General features: G+C 38.7%; 3 protein-coding genes, 1 long non-coding RNA gene and 1 other non-coding gene across 12 annotated transcripts; 3 read left to right on the forward strand and 2 right to left on the reverse strand.

Moving 5' to 3' along the window:
- Positions 1-350: 350 nt before the first annotated feature.
- LOC116842126 (putative fatty acyl-CoA reductase CG5065) lies at positions 351-5,835 on the forward strand. 2 transcript variants are annotated; one of them, XM_032810873.1, is made up of 11 exons: positions 361-379; positions 738-851; positions 1,798-1,978; positions 2,378-2,517; positions 2,824-2,946; positions 3,055-3,180; positions 3,358-3,503; positions 3,601-3,710; positions 4,353-4,551; positions 5,137-5,370; positions 5,433-5,835. In XM_032810873.1, exons 2-11 carry the CDS (start codon positions 774-776, stop codon positions 5,692-5,694), a joined length of 1,599 nt encoding a protein of 532 aa, XP_032666764.1. In that variant the 5' UTR covers positions 361-379; positions 738-773; the 3' UTR covers positions 5,695-5,835. The 2 variants fall into 2 exon arrangements, with proteins under 2 accessions (XP_032666763.1, XP_032666764.1); XM_032810872.1 differs by having other exon boundaries at positions 351-851.
- A 1,010-nt stretch (positions 5,836-6,845) lies between these two features.
- Positions 6,846-6,964, reverse strand: LOC116842153. Its single transcript, XR_004377683.1, has one exon. It is a non-coding gene; the product is annotated as a 5S ribosomal RNA (ribosomal RNA).
- A 1,310-nt stretch (positions 6,965-8,274) lies between these two features.
- On the forward strand, positions 8,275-11,795 carry LOC116842098 (dual specificity protein phosphatase MPK-4-like). Of its 2 annotated transcripts, none has more exons than XM_032810812.1 (2): positions 8,275-8,614; positions 9,737-11,795. In XM_032810812.1, exon 2 carries the CDS (start codon positions 9,751-9,753, stop codon positions 10,801-10,803), a length of 1,053 nt encoding a protein of 350 aa, XP_032666703.1. In that variant the 5' UTR covers positions 8,275-8,614; positions 9,737-9,750; the 3' UTR covers positions 10,804-11,795. The 2 variants fall into 2 exon arrangements, with proteins under 2 accessions (XP_032666703.1, XP_032666704.1); XM_032810813.1 differs by having other exon boundaries at positions 8,275-8,501.
- LOC116842099 (paired mesoderm homeobox protein 2B-like) lies at positions 11,212-20,916 on the reverse strand. 6 transcript variants are annotated; one of them, XM_032810819.1, is made up of 4 exons: positions 20,703-20,916; positions 17,888-18,056; positions 15,569-15,744; positions 11,212-12,992 (listed from the first exon to the last, which is right to left on the reverse strand). In XM_032810819.1, exons 2-4 carry the CDS (start codon positions 18,012-18,014, stop codon positions 12,474-12,476), a joined length of 822 nt encoding a protein of 273 aa, XP_032666710.1. In that variant the 5' UTR covers positions 18,015-18,056; positions 20,703-20,916; the 3' UTR covers positions 11,212-12,473. The 6 variants fall into 6 exon arrangements, with proteins under 6 accessions (XP_032666710.1, XP_032666707.1, XP_032666709.1 ...); XM_032810816.1 differs by having other exon boundaries at positions 17,888-18,220; XM_032810818.1 differs by having other exon boundaries at positions 17,888-18,220; positions 20,699-20,916.
- Positions 19,749-23,707, forward strand: LOC116842100. Its single transcript, XR_004377677.1, has 3 exons — positions 19,749-19,889; positions 21,362-21,418; positions 22,109-23,707. It is a non-coding gene; the product is annotated as an uncharacterized LOC116842100 (long non-coding RNA).
- The last annotated feature ends 728 nt before the right edge of the window (positions 23,708-24,435 follow it).

Here is a 24,435-nt window from a genome sequence, read left to right on the forward strand (position 1 = left end):
TTCTATCTTTCATAGTTTTGACGATACTTTCTCCGAAAGAAAAGAAAGTGATTTTTGCCGGAAGAATGTTTTAGCTCTTAAAAGCGTATATGGATTATTTAGTGCGTCAAATTTTTTCTATAACTTCTTCCAATTTCATTAAAATCGGAAGTTTTAATATGGGTTTTCCAAAATAGACAATAAAAAATTATAATAATAAGAATCTATAATAGCTACGTAATGACTTTTGTTTTCTAATTTTCTCCTGATAAGATACAAGTTGAAGTGTTCACCGATAATTGGTGGAAATGTGATAAATGGTGTGCTGCGTAGTGGGGATGACCATTCTACACACATTTTGTTGGATGATGAAAGAAAGCAGTCGTGGGCTTGTCTTCAGGTAGAAAACGTCGATGCTTCTTATTGTTCCACCGTCTAAAAAGAATGCAACGTTGCAGCTAGGTTCTGAATTGACGAAGTGAATATTTTAGAAACTAACGTTCAACGTAGTCTTAGCTGTGAGTTACTTCGTCACGTGGTGAAATAAGAACTAGTAGTGCTGGATTTTTCTCTTCAGTAATTTAGTTAGAGAACGTATCGCAACTTTAAAACACTCTTCCAGTTATCCTCGTGGTCGATTCGAAGCAGCTTCTTTAGTTTGTTCGTCAGTATCGCGAAAATTCTCGAGTAAACTCGAGTTACTTTGAAACATACTAGCTGCACTTCATCTTTCAGTTTATTTTATTGTACTATCTCAGTAGCATTTGTTCGAACAACGAAACCGGAGAATCAGCATGTCTGTGTCGGATTCACTCTCTATGAGTCCCATAATTCCAATCCCTGGGCAATTACATATATATAACAACGGCGAAGTAAGTACATAAAACTTTCTCCTAGTATGTTACTTTTGATATGCACTATAATAATATATTTTATTTTATGCGTAATATTGTGTCGAGATCATATTTGCCTAACAACTATTCCTCTTTTCCTCGAAATTTCTTGAAGCGAAATTTCACTCGAAAAATAGAGTAGTGACAGTCAAGACACGCCAGTTCAAGTAATTTTTTTATTCATACAAAGTAAATTCTCTATTCTAAGTCACTGAGTAAATATTTCCAATCGAAAAGTAAATCTGATACTTGATCTGGCCTACGATTGGTGCCATGTGTTTTGTCCATCTGTTTCTGACACATGTAGTTCGTTTTTTTTCGCTGGACTACCTGAATCAGCTCTTCTCCCCTCTCCGCCCCTCTTCTCTCTTTTGCTCCAAGTCTTAACTGTATACCTATTTCTTTTTACAATTTTGATAAGACTGATTTATGTGAGTCCGCTGCATATATTTATCCGCAACATATATTAAAAAATAAATTGCAAATTTCAACAGACCTCTGTTGTTAGTTTGTCAGTATCTATAGTAGTTTCGTATAAACTAGGTCTTATCATTATTGTTTTATTTTTAAACCACTTATTAATTTTTTTTCACGTTTCGTAAGTGTACACTAATTCAGCGAAAAGGAAAGACCTACGATTGTTTGACCCCTATTTCACTATCACTAAGAATAATTCCGTTCTAACCGATTGAATTCATTCTCTCGTATAGAGTTAGACTTCACATTCTAAGCTTCAACAAAATAGTCACTTTATGATTCATACAAAGGCAATAATTTCAGTAATTTCACTATCGCTTTGAGTGAATCTTCACGTGTATTTTTAAGTGCTATCTTATTTCAAAAAGATTAGAACATTCGAGGTCATATATTCTTACAGTTATTTAAGCGCTTCATGCTATTCTACATGTTGCATTTTAATATACAGAACAATGAAATCTCTGAGAAATGTTATTCAACTGATAAAAAAAGTGAGCTACCTACTGCGAGAAACCCAGCTACCTGCGAGAAGATTCCAAACACCGTTAACCCTAAGAAGAAGGATGGTTTAAACGTCAATAAAACGCGGATACAGCAGTTTTATTCCGGCCAAACAATTTTTATCACAGGTATTGTATCGTTAAATTTAATATCTTCAACCGGTTATAATTAGAACTACCTGCATATACAGGGTCTAATGCAACACGGACGTCCGTTTGTGCAAAAAAATTATAAATTTCAGTCCGTGTAACGAAACAGAGATCTATTAACAGGTTATCTATTATGCAACTTTTTATTTTTGAGATATTAACAATAGGAAGTTGGCAAACAAGTGTGTGTGATATGGTAGGATGAATTTGTCCATCTTAGCTAATTCTCGTATCTAGATAATTTTTGTTATGAATTATATAAGACTACTTTTTTTATTAGTCATATAATAACATATAGGATTTTTTCGTTCAATTTTATAAGTTCGTTGAAAAGCGATTAAAAAAAGATAAAACTTAATTTATGTTGTCATTTTGAAGGAGGATCCGGTTTTCTTGGAAAAATATTAATCGAGAAATTATTACGTGCGTGCACCGATATCACTACTATTTATGTATTATTACGTTCAAAAACTGAAAGAGATGTCGAAGACCGGCTCAATGATATATTTCAGAACATGGTAAGTGTGAAACAATATTGTCGTTAAATATTATCGGTAGTTAAAACTTCTTAAAGATTACTGAGAGAATTATAACTTTGAGAACATATTTCAAGGCTCGTTGAAATTGATGAGGTCGGCTCTATTATGTCATTTTTCTCTATTACTTGTTATTACAATTACTACTATTAAATCCATATGCTGTGTCAATATAAATTATCGAATATAATTATAAGTCTCAATTACTGTATATTATTAATATTATAACTGAGTATGTAATATAATATTAGTTTTAATAATAATTCTTATTACTATGTCGGTTGATAGATTTACGATCGACTTAAGGCGGAAGTGCCAAATTTTCGAAGCAAAATCGTGCCGATAAAGGGTGATTTGTCTGTCGCAAATTTAGGTCTCTCACGGGACGATGACAGCCTCCTCAAACAGAATGTAAGAGTTTATATCTATTTATTACTTCTCACATTTTACTTAAGCGAATTACAAACAACACACCGCGATCTTCCAGCAATGTGATATCAGATTAACATTTCATTATAGGTATCTATCGTCTTTCATATGGGCGCAAACGTACGCTTTAAAGAAGAATTCAAATCTGTTGCGATGACAAACATTAACGGCACCAAATATATCTTAGATATGGCTAAAGATATGAAAAATTTGAAGGTATCTCAATTAAATAGCACATTCTAAAAGATATTATGCTTTATAGATTACGGAAACAAATTGATTAAAAGATAGTGTAATAAATAATCAACGCTGCGACAAGATACCGTTAAAACTAAATTCTTCAATTTATCTATGATTCAGTCGATTTTGTAAGGATGTAAATTTGTATTGTAGGCGTTTATTTACGTATCGGCACTGAATGCGAACTGCTATTTAAAGCACAACGAAGAAATTTTCTACCCATGTCCTATCACTTATCAAACTTTTCTTACAATAGTGAAGAATTTAAAACCCGGAGAAGTCAGTGAACAGATCGCCGAGTGAGTATTAAAACAACATGTATTTTTATTTCGAGCACAAGAGAATAGCAACGAATTGTAAGAAACGTCGATAGCTAAATTAACGTTTTCTTTCTAGGGCTTTCTCTGCTTGGCCGAATACATATACAATTACCAAAGCCGTCGCGGAATCATTAGTGAAAGAAGTAAGCGAGGAATTGCCGATTGGAATTTTTAGACCGGGTACAGGTGAGGAATACTTTATTACTTCATACTTTATGTCTTAAGCTTGATGCAATTATGTCAAGTTTGCTCACTAAAACCCGATAAAAAATATTCATCATAATTTTTCAAAGAATATTTCTCACACTAGATTTCTTTGTGTATTTTTTCTTTAACATCCATAACGTCACTACTCAATTTTATTTATATAGCACAATGTGCTGTGAATCAGTACTTCAAATTTTTTTGCTTAAGTGCTTATAAAACACGTTCCAACTTGTAAAATAAATCTGGAGATATATTCTTGAGAAAATATTAAAATTTTGCTGTAAGACAGATTGCATGAAAAATTCTGAGAATATTTCTCAACAAGTTTCCTCGTGTATTTTTTCTCCAAGCATAACGTCGTTAGCCTTCTATGTTTATTATCATTTATGATATTATGTAAATTATCGACAAAAACTAATTGTGTGTGCAACCGTGTTTTTCTCTACAATGTTTCTTTTTGCAAAGAATTTATCTCATAACATCAATCTGCGAGGGTAATCTCTTTTTTATATCTTCGATTCGCATACATCTTTACGCGACTAGAAAATTATGTCTATATACAAGATTATGACCCTTCCTTATTTTCATTCATCCTAAATCTTTAATTAATTTCATTTTTAGTTATATCCACTGCTGATGAACCGCTTGCGGGATGGGTCGGTAATTATTACGGTCCCATGGGACTGGTGAAGTATATTTACAAAAGACTGATAAAATATATATGGTGTGATCCTAACTGCGTAGTAGACTTAGTGCCTGTCGATAAAACCATAAACGCTCTAATTGTTGCTGCGTGGGATGTCTCTAATAAACCAGACAGGTACGATTCATGCATGCACAAATGTAGCGAGCGACGAGAAATTTGCACGTACAGTAATACGTGACATGGATCTATAGAAAGAGGTTCGACAAATTAGGAACCAATTCAGAGACGCGTGCGACAGGAATACGTAACAAGAATGCAATGACTACGTATAAGCTTGTAGATTGGCTTTGACGAAGAAAAAGGCAAAATAAACGCGAATTATTGTTCATTGAGATAAATCTTTCCTTAGACTTTTATTTTAATGCTAAAATAATTTGTGCATTCAAAACTTCTTGTTTTATTACTCGTTCTAGATATTTTTTCAAAATATAGGATTTTTTATGATAATTATATAATCAATTCATTATATAATAATCGATTATTATATTCCGTATGATAAGAGTAAGAATTACAGGTATTCGTTTTAATTCACGTTAAAATAAACGTTAAAATAAACATTAAAATAACGTTAAAATATTAAATAAATAACTTGTAATTATTAATGTAATATTTGTACGTTGAGATATCTCCAAAAATTACTTTATTTTCATGTATTCTCGATGTAGATATTTTTACACTCTATTGAAATTATTATTGCAGGAGAGGTATTGAAACGTTGATTTACAATTATGTATCGTCGAACGATGCACCTATAACCTGGGGCCAGTATTTTCAGATAGCGAAAGTGATTGGTAAGAAATATCCACTGGAACCGTGGCTTCTAACCGTAAAATTGATTAAAAAAAAGAGTTTATATAAAACTCGCAATTGGTTCACTTACACGTTACCTGCTATTTTATTGGACAAATTGGAAAGAAACACAAATAAAAGAAGGTATTTTTAACTAATCTACTAAATATCTCAAAATACTTGTGTTACAATATGTTATCTTTTAGCTTACAGAAATTATATAATAAACTTTACCAAGATATGGAAAATCTTGGATATTTTATGGTCAGAGAATGGACTTATGCCAATTACAACGTTCAATCAATGTGGCATAGGTTGTACAGGAGGGATCAGCATCTGTTTAATTTCGACATGACAGATTTCAATTGGCAGGAATATTTGGAAAATCATTTCAAAGGCATACTTATTTATCTGTTTAATGAGGATTTGGATATATTGAAAGTCAACGGTGAAAAATTGAAGAAGTAAAAAAGTCTCTTTGCAATTTCAGAAAATGTATATATGGCAAATTTATATAAGAACTGGTGTTTTTTTTTATCGTTTATTTAGGACCAAAATTACAATTAAATGTATACAATAAGCTCAATAAACAAAACTTTTCAATAACAGGACGAGAACTGGTGCTTTCAACGAAGTATGACCGTTGACGCTTAGTGCTTAAAGTTTTTTCCAACCTGTGCAATATCTACCTATTTAAAAAATATCGAACACGATACGAAATTCGATACGAAATTTGTATTGCTCATCCACCTGTCATCAAATCAAAATTTCTTATATAAATAAAATATTAAAGTAAAAGATTAAATTTTAAGAAAGTAAAATAAGAGATTATGTAAAACTAGTTTTTTATATAAATAATTTTTTATATTAAATAAGCTTAAACTGATAAATAAACAAATTTATAAAGCTGTGATTATTTGGTAGATAATAATAAACTTATGTGTATTGTACAGAAATCTTAGTCGTGATTCAAACCGTTTAGCAAATATTCAAACCTAATGTCATACAGGTTTTTCCTGCGTGCATTGTGAGAGCGTTCTCTTCAGTCGTGCTTTTTATTTAACGCTGACTTTGTAACTTTTTTTACAATCCTACAAAATTACTGAAAGAGTTTGTTTAACTGGAGCTTGAAAAAAATGGCCCTTAGTCCAGCCACCGACGAAATATTATTCAGTCAGAAGAATGTCAGTCTTAGGTAAATTTTCATACTAGCAAAGGGGCAAAGAGACCCCGAGGAGTTTGGAGATAATTGAAGATGAATGACATTATCGACTGTTTTCAGCTATCCGATATAGATATCTAGACATCCAGTGTGTAAGAAAGAATTAATTTATGATTTATAACTTGATGCTTCACATCATTATGTATATAAATTCACAATGAAGTATATTCAATATTTTTATGAAATTGCACTTCTGTAATTATCATCTACAATGATTTTATACATTTTTATCAACACATTTACCGACAGAAGGTTATTAAATAGCAAAATTTTCTGTTATGCAAATCGAACTTCATAAAATCGAGAAGATAATCGATCTCTTGAAACAAAGATTTGAAGATCAATTAAAATAAATTTATCACAATAGTAAAATATGCCCAAAAAAAAGAAAAAATTATGCCAACAGTACGCGGTGTTCCCAAGCGGTCACCCATCTAAGTACTAACCGCGCCCATCGTTGCTTAACTTCAGTGATCAGACGAGAACTGGTGCTCTCAACGAGGTATGACCGTTGACAAATACTGCTTAAGTTTTTTTCAATTGCTGCAATATCTATCTATTCGATGCGAAAGAGATATCCAGTAGTACTTTTTTCTTATGGCTCCTGCACACAAAACGCGGTAATGCTTGCCGCGCGGCAGAAGTCGCGCGACAGCCATCAATATGCTGCTTTCCGTAATAACCTTGTAGCTCTTACGGAAAAGCAACATATTGATTGGCTGTCGCGCGGACTTCCGCTGCGCGGCAAGCATTACCGCGTCCTGTGTGCAGGAGCCATTAAAGTTTTCAACTAGTTATATGTTTGTTTTCAAACAATGAGAAAAATCATGTATCAAATATTGCCTATCTATAAAGTATGCTTGACTAGAAATGGGCAACAACCTTGCTTTAATCTTCAAGCCGTAATAAATTGACTAACCACAGTTTTATTATTTTAAAAATAATCAACGGTGGTTGGTCAATTTCTTATGATTTAAGAATTAAAGCAAGGTTGTGGACAAGGGGAAAATAATCCGTAGAGTATCTGAAATATAAGAGGCCTGACTATGCCCTTGTCCACAAACTTGCTTTAGGACATAAGCTGTAAGAAATTGACCAACTACAGCCGATTATTCTTCCAAAAATTGACAATGATTGGTCAATTTCTTACAGCTTATATTTTAAGCAAAGTTGTGGACAAGGACTATGAATACGGGCATAAAGGTGCGGGTTCAATGGTCCGTAAACATTGACTAAGTTTACACGGCAACTTAAAACCGGTTTAGTAACTACCGTAGTTAGTGAATTCTTGAATCTGATTGGAGTATATTTTTAGATGTAAAAGAATATACCAATCGGATGCGAGAGTTTACTAAATACGGTTGTTACTAAACCGGTTTTAAGCTGTCGTATAAACTTAATCATTGGCTTGGTTTACATCGTACACTTGATACGCGTACTAAACAGTAACTTTCTATTAGATAATCTTAATATCGACGATATATATAAACAACGTTATATTAAGCTGGTATAATACTTATCAACAAAATTGTATTGATAGAATGCGTCTCTGTTAATATGCATTGTCGATATTAAGATTATCTAATAGAAAGTTACTATTTAGTACGCGTATCAAGTGCACGATGTAAACCAGGCCATTGAGACCCGCACCTTAAGTTTTATTTCAAAAATTTTCCTGTGTATTCCCGGTCTAAAGTGAAGCAGAGAACGAACCGTCGAGTCTGCTCTCTAGAACCGAATCACCAAAAGCTCCGGTAGAGTGAGCTACTGAGCTGATGAACCACAGTTCTTCCTGTATGTACTTTCTCTCTATTGTTTAATGCGAGCCGATTCAATTGAACGGTCCGCATATCGTTTGCCCACCTGTAATTGTGACACATGTTGGAATGCGCATCGTCGGTTACATTGTGAAATATGACAAAATTTTCCAAGATCACTTTGGATTTAAGTGAAATCCATCTTCCTAGACAATTGTTAAAGTGGCACGCACAATATTACACATGTGTGTCATTATTATTGCCCGAGATATTTTAAATTAAATTCCACGCAGCAAGTGAGTTAAATGAACGGCGTAATGTCCCTCTACAAGGCATGATTCCAAAGTAGATTTGATGGCCATTGATATTGTATGTTTTTGTCGGCAAGGATAACCCTTTCTTTGTTCAGGCAAGTTTGTTTTATATTTTACAAATATTGATTTGTGCCTGTGATTGTTCATTGCATTATTCAGTGATAACCAATCGTATACTTCATCTCTATTAAGATTACATATTTTACATCAAACAAAGTTATAATATGTATCTACTGAAAAGAAACATTATCTGGTTGGAATAATTTTCAACAACAATTCTCAGTTGTGTATAATTAAGGTTGTATAATATTGTTGATTGCTATCAAAAGTAGATCTTCCAAATAACAACTTTTACATGCTCTGTTTTTTTAGTAGTTCTTCATATTTAATATTTAAAAGTATATTTTGAGTTTATTCGTAGTTACACAAAAATATAATTTTGATATAAACATGGAATAAGAATTATAGAAAACTACTATCAGGACTAAATGTAGCAAAATCGAGACAGTTATTTAAGGAGTTTATTCATTTATACTAAAATACTTAAAAATTATACAAAAATGTAATATAACTTTTATTGCAATAAAACATTTGTAGTTAAAATTTCATGCGATTTGTTTGCATCATTCATAAGAAATTTGATACTGAATATTGCAATTTTATCCTGCATATGTAACCCTTAAAGTAGAAGCAATATAGATAACTATTATTCCAATATAATATTGCAAAAAATGGTACCATCTAAATAAAACATTTACTATTATAAATGTTATATATTAAAGAACTCTATAGAAGAAAAGAAAATGTTCACTATACTGTTTTTGTGCAATAGTCAATTGCAGACCAGAAAACTGCTGTTTTATATTTTGAATAGCGTACTGAGCATAACTGAGTGAAATGTGGTAGTATTATAAAATTAGTTTCAAATTAATATTTATTTAAATAGTGAAATAAATATATAAAAGTGTAATTTGTTCAATGAATAGTAAATTTATGGATAGCTTCCTTGATGTACTATTGTCTCTTAGATGTTCTGAAAATACATATTTGGTGCGAATAAACTCCTTAAAGTTCCATGTAACTACTTTCCAAATCAATCCAAATTTAATGACCAATATAAATTATTTTGTATACATGATGAATAAATTAGTTCCTGATTTAGTTCTCTAAGACTTGAATTTTAGAGATGTCTGTCGTAGCTTTATTTATGCTTGCAGGGTGTCAATTAAACATGACTACACAAAACGACTTGAACAAGCTGACGAGGGAGGACTTTGATGCCGGACCTTGCAGCTTTGATGAGATCGAACCTGGTCTCTTCCTGGGCAATCTCACAGCTGCCACAGACATTGATTGGCTGAAGGAAGTTGAGATAACTCATATACTGACGGTGGACTCGTGCCCATTGCCGAGGAAGATCCAGGATCGCCTGCCTAACTTGATCACCAAGTATATCCAAGTGACGGATATGCCACGCGAAGATTTGCTCACATACTTCGAGGACTCGTATGAGTTCATCGACCGTGCCATAGAGTCCAACGGTCGGGTATTGGTACACTGCTACTTCGGCATGTCGAGGTCCGCCACTGTCGTGATCGCTTACATAATGAAGAAGCATGAGAGCAGCTTCACGGACGTGTTTCACGCGGTGAAGGCGAAGCGACGCTTCGTCGCGCCGAACCCCGGCTTCGTGGCACAGCTACGCCTCTACGAGGACATGGGTTTCGGCGTTGACAGTAGCAACGTGCAGTTCAAGATGTATCGGCTGCAGATCGCAGCCGATAAGGTTCGCAAGGCGCGTATCTTGCCGCAGAGCTGCATCGACCTGGTGAAGCCTGATCCGGCGCTGACGACGGTGCGTCCCGAACCGACGGTCTACCGTTGCAAGAAATGCCGTCGCATCGTCGCCAGCGCCAGTAACATTTTGCCACATGCGCCACGCGAGAAACAAATCTGGCGTCATATCAGTAGTAGCGGCGCGAAGGACGCCGCTGTCGCTGAGAACTGCGACAAACCGCTTCAGAAGAGGGACGAGTCGGCAGCGGCGCGTGTCGAGCTCTGCAACAAGATCTACTTCGTTGAGCCGCTTGCTTGGATGCCCGACATCACGCACGCGGTGGAGGGCAAGCTGAATTGTCCTAAATGCAACACGAAGCTCGGCTCGTACAGCTGGATCGCCGGCAGTCAATGCCCCTGCGGCAGTAAAATCGCGCCTGCTTTCTACTTGGTGCCCTCCAAGCTCGATTGGAGCAACGTTGTGCAGAACGTGCAAGTAACAGTATAGTGACGGGGAGCGCAATGTGATTATAAGTGTACGTTGAAGTGATGGAGCGACTAGTCGAGAAGATAGAAACGTTGACTTTTGTATACACGATATTGAAGTTGTGCCATAATTTCAGGGTCCTCAATTTCCAAGACCAAAACGACATGAACCGTCGAGACATTGTGAAAATGTTCTTTAAGAGGCGCCTGGCAGACGTCTAATGAAGTTTCACACATCTCATGTACGTCTTTCAGCCGCCTTCTGAACGGTTGTGTCGCTTTGGCACGTCCACCGTATTGAATTTAACGATCTAACATCATATATGCTCAAACCTCAACGGATATCATAAACGTTAAGCTTTTACCGTAACTCGAACCAAAATCTATACGATCCTTAAAAAAAGAAAAACAGAGATGATTAAACTCGAAGTATCTTTAAGGGAGCATTTTAATCATATCACTTCGTGTGTAAGATTTTTTAAAATTTTAACAATAATTTAAATAACGTGTATACGTCATGGTGTCCAAGATGTCTTGTGGTACCTGCTGAGGATTGAGAGTAACGCGTCTCGGGCCTGTATTAACAATTATCGCCTAAAACTTGTTTCATGTGAGATACTCAGATTTTTACTCAGAGTTGGGTCCAAGTTTTTCAGTCGAATCATGATATATATATGTGTGACATTTATATAATTGTAATCGCGATTCAACAGCGAAACTGTTTCTCTGAATTCAAATCTAAATATCTCATTTGAGAGACGTTTCAAGTAATTACTACGGGCCTCAGAATTTACGAAAGAGACGAGATGCGATTGCAACCAATGTGTACGCAAACTGACTATATTCTAATCCTGTGCCAATATTTCGATATGTGTACATATATCTATATACAAGTATTTGTTACGTATATCTGTACGTTGTACTTTTCCTATTACATGTATCAAGAGACAAAACGTCCTCGTGAACGTTCTCTGACTTCGATGTTTTTTTATAATATATTGCACTATCATTATCTATTACCGTTATATCTATACACGCTACATGTATACATTTGTGTATGTGTAAGGCCGCAACTTTGTAGAATAACGCTTCCTATGTATACTGCGTTAACTTAATTAATACGATGTTCTTCCGATACACTTTCTCTCTCGTGATTCAAGACGTCGTCATTTTATGCCGGCGGATCGGCGAGAAGGGAAGCGCTACGAATTACTTACTCGTTACCCTGTGTGCGTTCAGAACTTACACTTAATAATAATGATCATCCATCAAGGCACATACGATCAACGTTTGGGCGTTTGTGTTTTACGTTCACATCGACAGCGATAGTCAGTCGTTCGAATTATCGCCTCGCACACCTCAATGCACGTTTCGATGCGCGCTGTATGGCACATCGCGATCGACTTGGATCCTCGACGGGATCGTTTATTGGACTATCGATGATACACGCGCGAATTTACAACCGCACAAACTTATCTTTGGTCTCAAAATCGAGGATAAAACATCCATAAATACCTCTGTAGGACGGCGTGCGAGTCTCCCAATAAAGCCTCTGAGGGCTGCAGCAGTTCAAAACAACGCAACTTCCGTCGGATTTCCTCGATGGTCCAGGTATTCTTGGTCGCGCCGTGTTCTCCTCTCGAGAGGACTCCCAAGGATTCTCTCGAGGACTCTGTCAAGGATAACGATACATCACATGCTCGCGTGCATCGGTGGGTAGGTCGCGCCGTAAGGATGCGTCCGCAGTCTCAGGGCGCTCAGGCTGTTCACGGCGGGCCCGTCGAGCGGCGAACCATGGATATGATCGGCCTGATGATGATGATGGTGATGGTGATGGTACGGCGGCGGCAGGCTCACGTTTGCCAAGCCGCCGTTGGCAAAGCCGTGACAGCCGCTGGTCGCGCTTTGTACCGCATAGTGCTGCGTCGTCGTCGCCGCCGCCGCCGCCCTCCAATAATCGCCGTAAGGGTATTGCGTCGTTAAGCCGGCCGTCGTTGCCGCGTTCGTCGGCGGCGGTGGCTGCGACTGCGGCTGCGGAGGAGGCTGAGACGGCTGCTCCGCCGCGTTGCTCTCCGCGTGCTGCGAGTGCGACAGCCTGATGGGACGCAACGGCAACGCGGTCTCCATCTCCCTGCCGGTGGAGACGCCGCGACTCAGGGCCGAACTCCTCTCGTTTCGCCGGAACTTTGCTCGTCTGTTCTGGAACCACACCTATGAGCACAAATCATGTGGTCAGTTGCGTTGCTCGTTATCCGGAGAAAAGTGGATTTATTTCGCTCTTGACACTTTGACGGCCGCTGTCACGTGCGCGTGACCAGCTGGTTTGCCTTATAAAAAAAACGTTTGCCGATAATGACTAGTTGATTCTAATTTTTCGGTAATAAATAGCATATAATTATGGTAATTGCAATTATAATATAAGGAGTATTTATATACTTCCTGTCTTTATAGATAGATTTTAGGATTATGTATAAAAAGTATGCTCGTCTCTCTTTTACACACACATTTTTGCTTTATTATATTTATATTTTAAAAATTGGAATGTGATAGATTTACTATGTTCTTTAGGTGAATTTTAGTGAGTCTATTCCTGCACTATTAGAAACATGGTAAAATCTAAAAGATTAGAAACATGGTAAAATCTAAAATGAGAAAAGCTATAATATTGTATTCGTATAATTTTTTCTAAATAGTTCTAAATAGATTTCTCGAAATCTATTGGTGGCAGGTGAACCTTTCTCTGTGACTGATGCGATTGTCAAAGTATTGAACTCAATTCGGGTTGGCTTCAGATAGTTTAAGTTGGAAAATAATCGCATCAACATGAACAATTTCGTCCCGTGCTTATTTACTGAGTCTACTAGGTTGGAGTCCTTTAGTTGCAATACGTATACATTTTATTACATCATTACTTTGCCGCGATCGTGTGCAAGTTGAGTTCTTTCAAAGGAACGTGCCGATTTCTTCGATTAATACGAGCTACGAGTCGAAGACCGGAACAAGGTAAATAAATCCGACTCAAAGAGGATGCCTCCTCGGTTCCGTATAATTAAATCTGCCCGATAAAGAGAGCACACAGCTTTCTGCCGCCGGCTTTCTCGAGAAAAATGAATCGCGCGCGCCTTCTTATAGAAACATCTCTCTTCAATGAAGAATCTTTGAATATCCGATGTATCCTGATGATGTCAATGTTCTTCGTCTCACGTCACTCTAGTGGAGCTGGCCTTAAAGCAAGACAAATAAATCCGACTCAAACGACATGCTCCGCGAGCAGAAACGCGTTATTCCGACTAAAAATCTTCGGACCTGACGCTAATCCGCCGCTGACCCTGTCTCAAAATCAACGTTCCTCTTCCTTTTATCTTAAAAATCTACAGCGTGGCATTTTTTTCTTTGGGTAAATAGTCAGTGGACGCACAAACTTTGGTGTAATTCATATACAATAAAAATCTTCATTAACCCTTTGAATTCGTCATCCTACTATAGACGGGATATCTTCTCACTGCAGATTTTTGAAATATGTATAATTCGCAGAATTGGAAGTATTTTTAGTGCAAAAATTGCATTTACTGATGTTGGTTCTAATGATTTATGAAGTAATTTGAGAAACGAATTTAACAGTATCATTTTTTTACCTGGAAACCCAGGCAAAATACAGTAACATTCTAGGAAATTAGGGTTCAAAGGGTTAAATGTGCAGATTTCCCAATTTTGCAAAGTTGCAGAGCACCAAATGAGTCGCGGTTTCGGAGAGGTTGGAGAGGCGAAGATGCTGCGTGAGGGGCATAAAGAGCAAGGCGGAAGGACTCGGCGGAAGGCGCACACGGCCGAAGACGAGACCAGCGTGACGGCTCCTGGCAGCCGACGCCGAAGCAGACAGACAGACAGAAGGAGAGACAGACGTGCACGGCACGGACCGAGCGACGACGACGACGCGACGCGACGCAACGCAACGCAACGCAACGCAACGTAACGCGACACGCACACGTGCTCCTCTCAATGCACGCACGTTGGCGGCGACGGCGACGGCGACAGCGGCGGCCGGCCGCAGCCGCAGATGCGAAGAGGAGACGCGCGCGTTGGCCGGCTAATCATAGCTCTTCGCCCTGACAACCTGTCTCCTCCGATTTTCTGCCTAGCTGTCCGCGACCTCCACCTTCCGCCTGCCTCTCCTCCTCCTACTTCTTCTTCTGCCTTTGCCTCTTCGTCCTTCTTTCTCTCATATTACTGATGCCGCGTTCGTGACACATGTGCGCATCGTGATACTTTCTCGGACGGCCGGTCTTCTCGCCTGCCGAGTGGAAGACGGCTTCAAAGAGCAGTCCGCTGGCTCGGTGGCTCGGCTGGTTGATCGGTTGGCTGGTTAGTTGGTTGCTTGCTCGGTTGCTTACTCGTGATGTGTGCATGCGCGTGCATATGTCTCTCGAGGCGGTTTATCGTTCCGCCACATTCTGCCATCCCTCGCGCGGGATACCGCGTCGGCGAGGATGACAATCACGAGGAACAAGCAAATTCGAATGATCTTTTTCACTCCCGTACTTTTTATATTCTCTCTTTGAATTTGATTTCTCAAATAATGAATGCCCCTTCAAATAATGCAAAGGTCTGAAAGACGTTTAAAGTTTCTTTTCCTGTCTGGCGTTCACAGACAATGGTTATTAAAAACGAATCTATACTATCCGAAAGTTCAAATAATGATTTTTATGTGATTAATCTTGCGCAATTAGGGGTTTAAAATATTAGAACGTTGAAATATTAGATATTTCATGTTTTATCTTGAATTGTACCTGTACTCTGGCTTCCGTTAAGGACACTCTAGTCGCAAGCTCCTCGCGAACGAAGGCGTCAGGATAATGCGTCTTCTCGAACACTCTCTCCAACGCGGCCAACTGTTGCGCCGAGAAGGTCGTTCTGCTTCTCCTGGGTCGTCTGTTGCCAGCAGCAGAGGTGGTCTCGCTACAATCTGTGCAAACATTATAAATAAATACCATAAATAAATGCTCCCACGAAGCAGTCATCTGCGATGACAGTTATTATTGATTTTCCTGTTGATTGAGATTATTATAAAATATAAATTTTTCTTAATGTAATATTATTCTATAAATATTTTTAGAAGAAAAATATTAAAAGTATGAATAAACCAAAAATATGACCAAAAATATGAAGGAACAAATATTGTTTACTCTCGCGTCATGTATTTGTATTATTATGTGCATTAGATAATTGTACAATTTGTTTATATCTTTCAAGACAATTTGACGAGTCTTTTTCTACATTATATATTTGTATATTTCACGGGAAACTGTAAAGCCAATTCCCCTAACTGGTGAGAGAAGCCCCCTCACTTTACGGAATGGAGGCATGTCGATCACACTCCGGAGTTACATCTTGCGCGCGCAAAAACGCTACCACGAGAAGAATGCGAAATTATTTCTCGACGATCCGCCGTACCGAAACGAGCGTCGAAGATGCCGCTCGCGATACGACGGTCTGTGCCGAAAAAAGAGGAAAAAGGGAGAAAAAAGGAGCACGCGGGTCTCGGCTACAAGCGCGGTCATTCTTTGAATGACTCCACTATACTTGAGCGTTCATCAAAGCGGCATAATGCGAGCAGCATGACTGGAAATGCGCGATTTCGATGAAATCAAGTGCGTCGTGAGCCGCGGATTAAACGCCGGGGGGACGATGAGATCACTCGTCGCGGATATCGATTCTGGGAGTAACATTTGCAGGATGCAAATGTGGGAAAAACTTTGGGATTAATCACAAAGCCACAGATACTTCATTAAAACTTTCGTCAAGTGCACATATTTTCAATATAAACGAAATATCAAATAAAAATCAGGTAACATCGTAAAATATAAAAGAACACTTTTGGAACGATTTTTGGATCTAATCTTTTTTAATAACACAATCAAAAGAGAAGGAGAAAGAAGTTTCTTAAAAAATTTCCACATACATATATACACTGAGAGAAAAAATATCTAAAAAATAAAAAATGTTTATTCAGTGAGTACTAATAACACTTTTATTTTAAACCAAATTCTTTTATTTAAATAGAATGAACAATTGCTTTCATAAAAACTTTAAGTTTTAAGAAAATGTATATTTTTATTACTTAAATATTCTTCCTTTCGGTTTATATATAAATATACATCGAATTGTTTAGAGCATACTGTATAATATATTCCACTCGCGTGTTGCAAATCTTAGGATTAATCAATTAATCGTGAAATGTACATTAATTATTCAGTTTGATCCCATCGGAGGGAAAAAAGAAAAGCAAGAATATAATTCTTAGCTGGTGCATCTAACAGATATGTTTTTATGACCAATATAAACGACAAGGCTCTGAAAAAGATTCTAATGGTATAAGTTAAAGGGCAAGTAAGAAGCAAACCCGTTGATCATGCGTGATGTAGATCTGTATTAATTCTGAAACTTGTCTCAGACTTGAAACTTGTCTCAGACTTCAATTTACAGTTAGATGCGAGTTTCTCAGCTGAATCGCAATTACAAATATGTCACATATATTTTATGTAATACAGATAAGAAACTCAAATCTAAATCTCATTCTATCTAATTCAGATCTGAGTGCCTCACGTGGGATAAGTCTCAAGCACCGTCTATTAATACGAGTCTATATTATTTGAAAATACGAGAAAACAAATTATATTGTGACCAGTACTTGTTTATTCGTGCTTATAATAAGTCATAGAGACTAGATCGCGCATGATCATCAAAGTTTGGTAAAGTTTGGCTTCAATTGTGTTATCTTTCTATAATATTTCTACTCTACACTGAGAGAAAAATCATATTAAAATCAACAAATATTCCTTTGACGGGTGCCATTAACATATTTACTTAAATCTACATTTTCTGTATTTAAATGAAATACTGTTTACCTGATTTAAATAAACAATATTTGGTTCAAATAAAAAGAATGTAGATTTAAATAAATATGTTGATGGCAACTATCAAAGAAATATTCGTGGATTTTATAATTTTAATCGTGGATAATATAATTTTTTTCTCAGTGTATCTTCATAATATACACCTCCAATTGTTTCACACCGTTTTATAATGTTTACGACTTGTTCTCTTACCCAAGGAGTGCGTCGGCGTGGACAGCAGGCGCGAGACCGTGAAGTCCTGCGGCGCGTGCGAATTCGCGAGCTGCGACACTATCACGCCGTTGTTCGCGCCCTGCTGCTCCGCGTCCACACCTAACATTTTTCCTCGCTCTCGGCGCGCCTTTTTCCTCTTCCTCTCACGCTGGCATGACAATCAATACCAAGATTTCATTGCCAAGTCCTCCGCCCTCGTCACGAAGGCGGGCTCTTTAATTTTTTAACGCGTCCCTCCGCGTATTTATATCGCCGGCCGCTTTCGCAACGCGGGCATCCCGTCTCGGATCGTGCGCTCCGTTTAAATCTCACCTGCGAGGGAAGGTGATTTAAGGTTGGAGCAGCGTCACGTATGCGCGCGAATTGTTCTCTCTTCACGTTTGAGTTTCTTCTCTTTCTCTCTCTCTCTCTCTCTCTCTCTCTCTCTCTCTCTCTCTCTCTCTCTCTCTCTCTCTCTTTCTATCTCTGGCGCGCGCGCGCGCGCGAAATTCCCAGCCTCTCCGTCGCGTTACATTCTCACATGTCGTCGAGATAATATGTCGCGGGACTCGGTATATTGCGGTAAATAAGAAGAAAAATTGCCAACGTGAAAAAAGCAACAAAATGGTTCGTCACATCGTGAACGCACCAGTTCGAGAGAAACGAGTGCGCGCGCGCGTAACCGGAGTCGCGGTTTAATTTCACGCGACGTGATTATTCAGTGCTGGGACCTCGGAATATCAGCCAGAAACTTAATATTAGCGGGGCTCGGGATTGTAGAAACTCAAAATATGAGAAGGCACTTCGCACGAGCCAATTCGCGGACTCTACGCCGGTGGATGACGCGAAATAAGCGAAGATGCGTCGCCGTCGCGAGATGAGAGTCCCGAGAGAAAGAGACGTACCGCCGCCGCGTCGCGACGAACACGCTTGTATCACTCTATTTTCGACGTGTACTCCAGCGAAATATTATATTTATAATATAAACACCGTGCGCGGGAGAAAACTCGGAGACGACTCGAGCGCTCGCGGAACGCGTGCTCGCGCGTGCTGTTCCTCGCAAATCCCCTCGCATTTCGGAAAAAGAAAAGAAAGTAGCGCATTCTTCGTTATTCGGGGAAGAAAGTCTCCACCGACCCGCGAAAGCGCGGAGGAGGGAAAAGAGAAAATGCTCCTATCGATTTAACAAACACTCCAGGTTGTTAAAGGACAATTATTTCTGGCGACGCGCGAGATACGTAGAAGCGCGGCACGTTTATGCGTAATTTGTCTCGGGAAATGTTAATTGAAGCGTTTCCGAGCTCGAGCGTGACGGCGCAATTAGGGCCACGTGCCAGCGGTTTCAAAGTGCGCGGCAGCCCGCCGTTCGAAACTTGTCCGTATCTCGGCCGTGTCGCCGCGCCGAAAAGGCCGCCCCGGCGCGTGTCGATTTCGATTTAATGGCGGGCGCTGTCAGATCAGCCGATCGCACGCGCGATGCTTGGCGAAGGTCCGTGCGTGCGCGCCGATCGATCGCGATTTGTCGCGGATCTCGTCGCGGTGTGCCGCGCTTCAGTTGGAGAAGAGAATTCGTCGCCGGCCAATTATGTGCGCAAATACTTCCCGAAGCCGCTAATTGTTCGCGCAGTCGATCTTGGCCGAATCTTTCATTTGGGTCGTTCGAATTGTTAGTCTAGAATTTCGGAGAGAAAGTGCGACGGCCGATACTCAGTTTCGTCTCGAGCGTTTGAGCTCGCGGTGACGCGTGCCGGCAAAATGCTCATTGCGAATTAAATCTTTCTGGAGCAACGATAGATTCGCGAAGGGATCCCATGGCGCGTGTTTGAATTTTACGTTAGGCTACCAATAATAGTCTAGCTGAGGCGATTCTCATCGAGTGCCGATTAAGCTTATTAACCCGCAAACCGTGGCGCACCACCCGTCAATTGACGTTTTATCGCGCGACGACGGCCACGAATCGACACCTCAGCTTTTTGCGGTCGTCACTCGCGAAAATATTATCGTAAGTAGGCCATTTTTCACGTTTGTTCCCCTCGCCGACGTGTAATCTTTGGCCCATTATTCCATATTCTATTTGTTCAGAAAGAAAGAGCCGTTCGATGTAATTGATCCACTGTTGAAAAAGTCTTTGCACAATTATTTGTGGGACAAATGTTTATTTCACAGAAATAAACTCTATTTCACAGAAATCAACTTTATTTCACAGAAACCAACTTTATCTCACAAAAGTAAGCTTTAGTTAATCGAAATCAGCCTTGTATTCCATAAATAAATTTTCAAGTATTTTTTCTCAGTGCGTGCAATTATAAAAAATTGCTACTTAATTGCGACCGATATTGGTGCGATTGCACGATGAAATCAATGATCGTCAGGAGGACACAAAGCGTCTCTGACGCGTCAAATGTCGCGATCTCACTTTGGCCGATTCTCACCCCGTTCTGAGAACGAGCTTTCGCAAATCGGGGTTTGCTCGGTCACTTATTACGCATAATTACACCGTAAACGGATTCCCATCAGTCGATGGTCTCTGTTCGGTTTCATTAATATCTCGTCTGCTTGCAACTTTGGCCATTAGATCTTCCGACGTACCTGAGACCTCGAATCGGCTAAATTTCCGCTCGTACTCTCGCGTGACTTCCTCTCGGACGAATTTTTATCTCACCGAGCGAACAGTTTGGCAAGAGTTCTTCCTGCGTTTCCAGACCTGACGTTCCTGGCCCAACTCGTGAAAGAGCGAGAGAGAGGGAGAGAGATAGAAAGACAGAAAGAGAGAGAGAGAGAGACAGAGGAAGAATACGTGCGCGTACATACACACCGTTGAGGTTCGCGTTATGAGCGCACATGCACGACGTAATCCTGAAGTTCACAATTTCTTCCAGGCCGCTTAGAGATACAACGACAACGACGACGACATCGTTACGACGCGTCGATCGTGATGCTCGGTCGCGAGATCGCTGCGGGAAACGAGACGCTCGAAAATGAAAGCGTCATTTTGCTCGGGGCGGCGGGATGCCAACTGACTTGGCCGAGTTAAGACATACTTAAAGGTCCTCATCGGCCTCTCTCTCTCTTTCTCTCTCTCTCTCTCTCTCTGTCCCTCTCTCTTTCTTTCTCTCTCTCGTGTGTGTTCCCTCGTTCTCTTCAATCTTCTCTCGGTCTGTGTCGTCGCTCTTCGCCGACGAGCGGAGGGAAATAGAGCGTTTTAAGAGTAGGTGGAGATTTCCGCAGCAAGCTCCACCTTCATTAGAAGCTCATTGGTTTCTAAACGGCTACGCAGATCGAGAGAGCTCGGAAGCGAAGGGACGTAAGTGCACGCGCTTTTTTACCGAGAAACGCCGCGACGCACCGAGCGCGCGTACGGTGAGGCAATCGATTTATTTTTATCGGCAAGTCGATCCAGCGATATAACCCTGTGCGCAATAATTTTCTCATATTTACGATATTTTCTGTTTTTTTTTTAATAAAATCCGAAAGACTCTGGATACTTGGTCAAGAAGAGATTTGGCCGATGAGAGACGCAGATGCATGTGCGTAAGTAAATCGACGAGAGATGGAAGATGAAGGAGACCCGTAGTATTAATAATAGTTATAATAGTTATTATTATACTTGTGAAACTCATCTCAGATGAACTATTTACATTTTCTAAATTCAGAATTTGATGAGAGTTTTCCAATAGAATTGCGGTTATGGATAAAAGTATCACGTAAGGTAAAAGTACCAATGTCTGAATACTAATAACACACACTAATTCTGATACCTATCTCTAGGTTCTCTTATTATTTTGACTTTTGAGTAGGAATATTTAAACTCTTTTTTTATTATATAGAATATATATCTATGTAATCTATATTGAAAGTTTAAATATTTATATTTAAAAAGACTAAAACAATAAAAATGCTCAGGGTTAAGTCCAAGGTTATGTCCGTGTTATTAGTGTCTAGACATTTATATCTTATATCATAACTCAACTGGAAACTCTAGACATTTATATCTTATATCATAACTCAACTGGATCTGAATAAAAGTCTGAGTGTCTCATATGAGAGAAGTTTTAAGTGACAACTATCAACACACGGGCCATAGACTTTTAAATTGAACAACAACGTATAGGACCAATTTCAGACTCTGTCCGAACAAAGAATGAAAAAATTATTTTAAAAAAATACGCAACCATATTTTTTTGAAAATAAAGTGAAATTGACTGTCGAATCATTTGCCAGGGTTCGTCGATGGGACGAAAAGAGAGGACCTCAATAACCAACACGAAAGTGTCAAATCTCGCGGAAGTTCGACGGGACGGAGCGATACACATAAATCGTTGATCGTGCGACACCTCATGTGTCACACTGTTAACGTGTTAACGAGAAAAATCACGCGTTAGCGGTGATGTACGACAGTCGACGACCGAGCGCCGGCGCCCCGGCGGTTTCCACTTTCAAGGACATGTTCCAGCGGCAATTCTTATAAACCAGAACACAGGTCCTCCCTTCATCATCCTCCTCTTCACATCTCTCTCCTTGCACTGTACGTGGCGGCTGGCATCTCGTTACACAAGGGTGTCGAGTAACCCCGACAATGTCCGATACACAGTATCGGTTGATTCCGGATGGTGCAGAAAGAGCGAGCACCGAGCGGACGATCATCATGCTTCCCGATTAACGACAGACCTTGCTGCGAACTTTAATCTCTTATCTGTACTCGTTGAAACTTGTTTCAACGTTAAATATTTAGATCGGAATTTACAGTTAAATCTGAGTTCTTTAGTTGAATCATGTGATATACGTGACAGAGTGAAATATTTGTAACCGAGATTCAACTAAAAATTCACGCACACATGCAATTCTTAAATTCTAAATTCAAATCTGAATATCTCACACTCGAGACCAGTTTCAAGTAACAATTATTAATATGGCTTTTATATATTTATTTAGAGTAGGATTCGAGTTTTTCAACAGAATTATGACATTTAAATCTATAATCTCGATTTAACTGAAAAATTCTCATCTCACTACAAATTTAAATCTGAGTATCTGACTTGCGATAAGTTTCAAGTAATAATTATTAATACACGCTTTGAATTAAGTTAGAGCTCTTCAATTCATTCATACGATATATATGTGAGTTTTATTTATAATTATAAATTATATGTATTATTAATTATACATTTGTAACCGTGATATAAGTGAAAAATTCATGTTGAATTCTGAATCTGAATATCTCATGTAAGATATTTCAAGTTTTAAAAAAACGTAACAATTATTATAAGTTTTGAAATGAATGCTTTATGAAGCGTCGTTTATTATTGTGCGTTGTTCGTATCAATATCACGGTTTTCTTAATTTTTCTCTTCCATAACACACTTTGAAAGAAGAAGGTTTAGGATTTCAGGGTTTTCCTTTCTAAAGAATTGTCTTTTCGATCTTCACTTTCTGAAATCGAGAATTTGCTGAGTCAGCAAATTAACGTGATTAATTACACTTCCTCTCTTCCAAGCGCACTTGGTCGATGCGCGAATCACGATATTTTTTTCGAAAGTATAACGTTACGGGGTGAGACGAGATCACACCAGTGAGTGAAATTTTATAGCGCAATAAAAATATTTTTAGGATCTTTTAGTAGGATGTCGCACTCAAGTCCCGTTCTTCGAGAGATTAATGGGTCCGAGTATTAATAGGAGACGAAGCAATTTTATGTAACAACGAATCAAAGTAATTTTATGTCATATTACGCGAGCAAACAAAATTCTTCAATCGAACTCTCTTATTTTTTATATCCTTTTCATTACACACTAAAAGAAGACGAACGCGTGAGTGGCTTCATTCGATGCAAAAATTGGAAAATAAACTTCAATGATGTGGTTCGCCATATACACACACGCAGAGAGTTATATAATAAAAGTTATTATAAAATTTTGCAGCTGAGGAATAAATCGGTATTCTGCAGCAATTTATTCTTTTATTTTCTATGTGTACTATTTCTATTTTATAAATTAAAATTATTATAAAATTATTAAAAAATTTTCTGTTTTTCTAATGAAATTTACTGTTCCTTGGTAAGAGTCTTTAGTTGAATTGTATAATTCAATTTCAACAAGACTTTACTGACAATCTATTCCTACACCGCTAAAAACAGTGAATACAACACAAGTTCAACAAAATTTAAAAGGATTTATATGAAGAAAAAGACTATAATATTCTCATGTAGTTAAAAATAACGCGAGATTGACTGTTGCAATTAAACTTGGAAAATTAGAACGAGCAAACGCGATCCCGTCGACGCAAGTGAATCGTACGCTCGCGAGCTCGCTCGTGAAAGACTCTTACCGCACCCTCTCGTTCACGAGAGCGGGTTTCGTTCGGCGAGATATAGAAGAAGTAAGAAGAAGAGAGGAGGTAATTTTACGGCGCGAAACGACCGAAAGTGCGTTAAAAGCTGGAGGACAGAGTGCCGACAGCTGATCGTGCTCTACACAGGGCGCGATTCGGTTCAATTAATGAACACTTAACGCCACCATCGCTCAGAGGACAATTTCGTCAGCAGGTTTCCG

Source organism: Odontomachus brunneus, unplaced genomic scaffold, assembly GCF_010583005.1.
Source record: "Odontomachus brunneus isolate Ranch 3 - 2012 unplaced genomic scaffold, Obru_v1 Obru_scaffold_021, whole genome shotgun sequence".
Lineage (NCBI taxonomy): Eukaryota > Metazoa > Arthropoda > Insecta > Hymenoptera > Formicidae > Odontomachus > Odontomachus brunneus.

Bases quoted from the DNA above. Each gene is read 5' to 3' on its own strand.
- LOC116842098 (XM_032810812.1), top strand. From the start codon at position 9,751: ATGACTACACAAAACGACTTGAACAAGCTGACGAGGGAGGACTTTGAT.
- LOC116842126 (XM_032810872.1), top strand. From the start codon at position 774: ATGTCTGTGTCGGATTCACTCTCTATGAGTCCCATAATTCCAATCCCT. The intron at 1,979-2,377 runs GTATTGTATCGT...GTCATTTTGAAG, and splicing joins CCAAACAATTTTTATCACAG to GAGGATCCGGTTTTCTTGGA. The intron at 5,371-5,432 runs GTATTTTTAACT...GTTATCTTTTAG, and splicing joins AGAAACACAAATAAAAGAAG to CTTACAGAAATTATATAATA.
- LOC116842099 (XM_032810819.1), bottom strand. From the start codon at position 18,014: ATGTTAGGTGTGGACGCGGAGCAGCAGGGCGCGAACAACGGCGTGATA. The intron at 15,745-17,887 runs GTAAGAGAACAA...ATGTTTGCACAG, and splicing joins CACGCCGACGCACTCCTTGG to ATTGTAGCGAGACCACCTCT. The intron at 12,993-15,568 runs GTACAATTCAAG...TTGTGCTCATAG, and splicing joins TAACGGAAGCCAGAGTACAG to GTGTGGTTCCAGAACAGACG.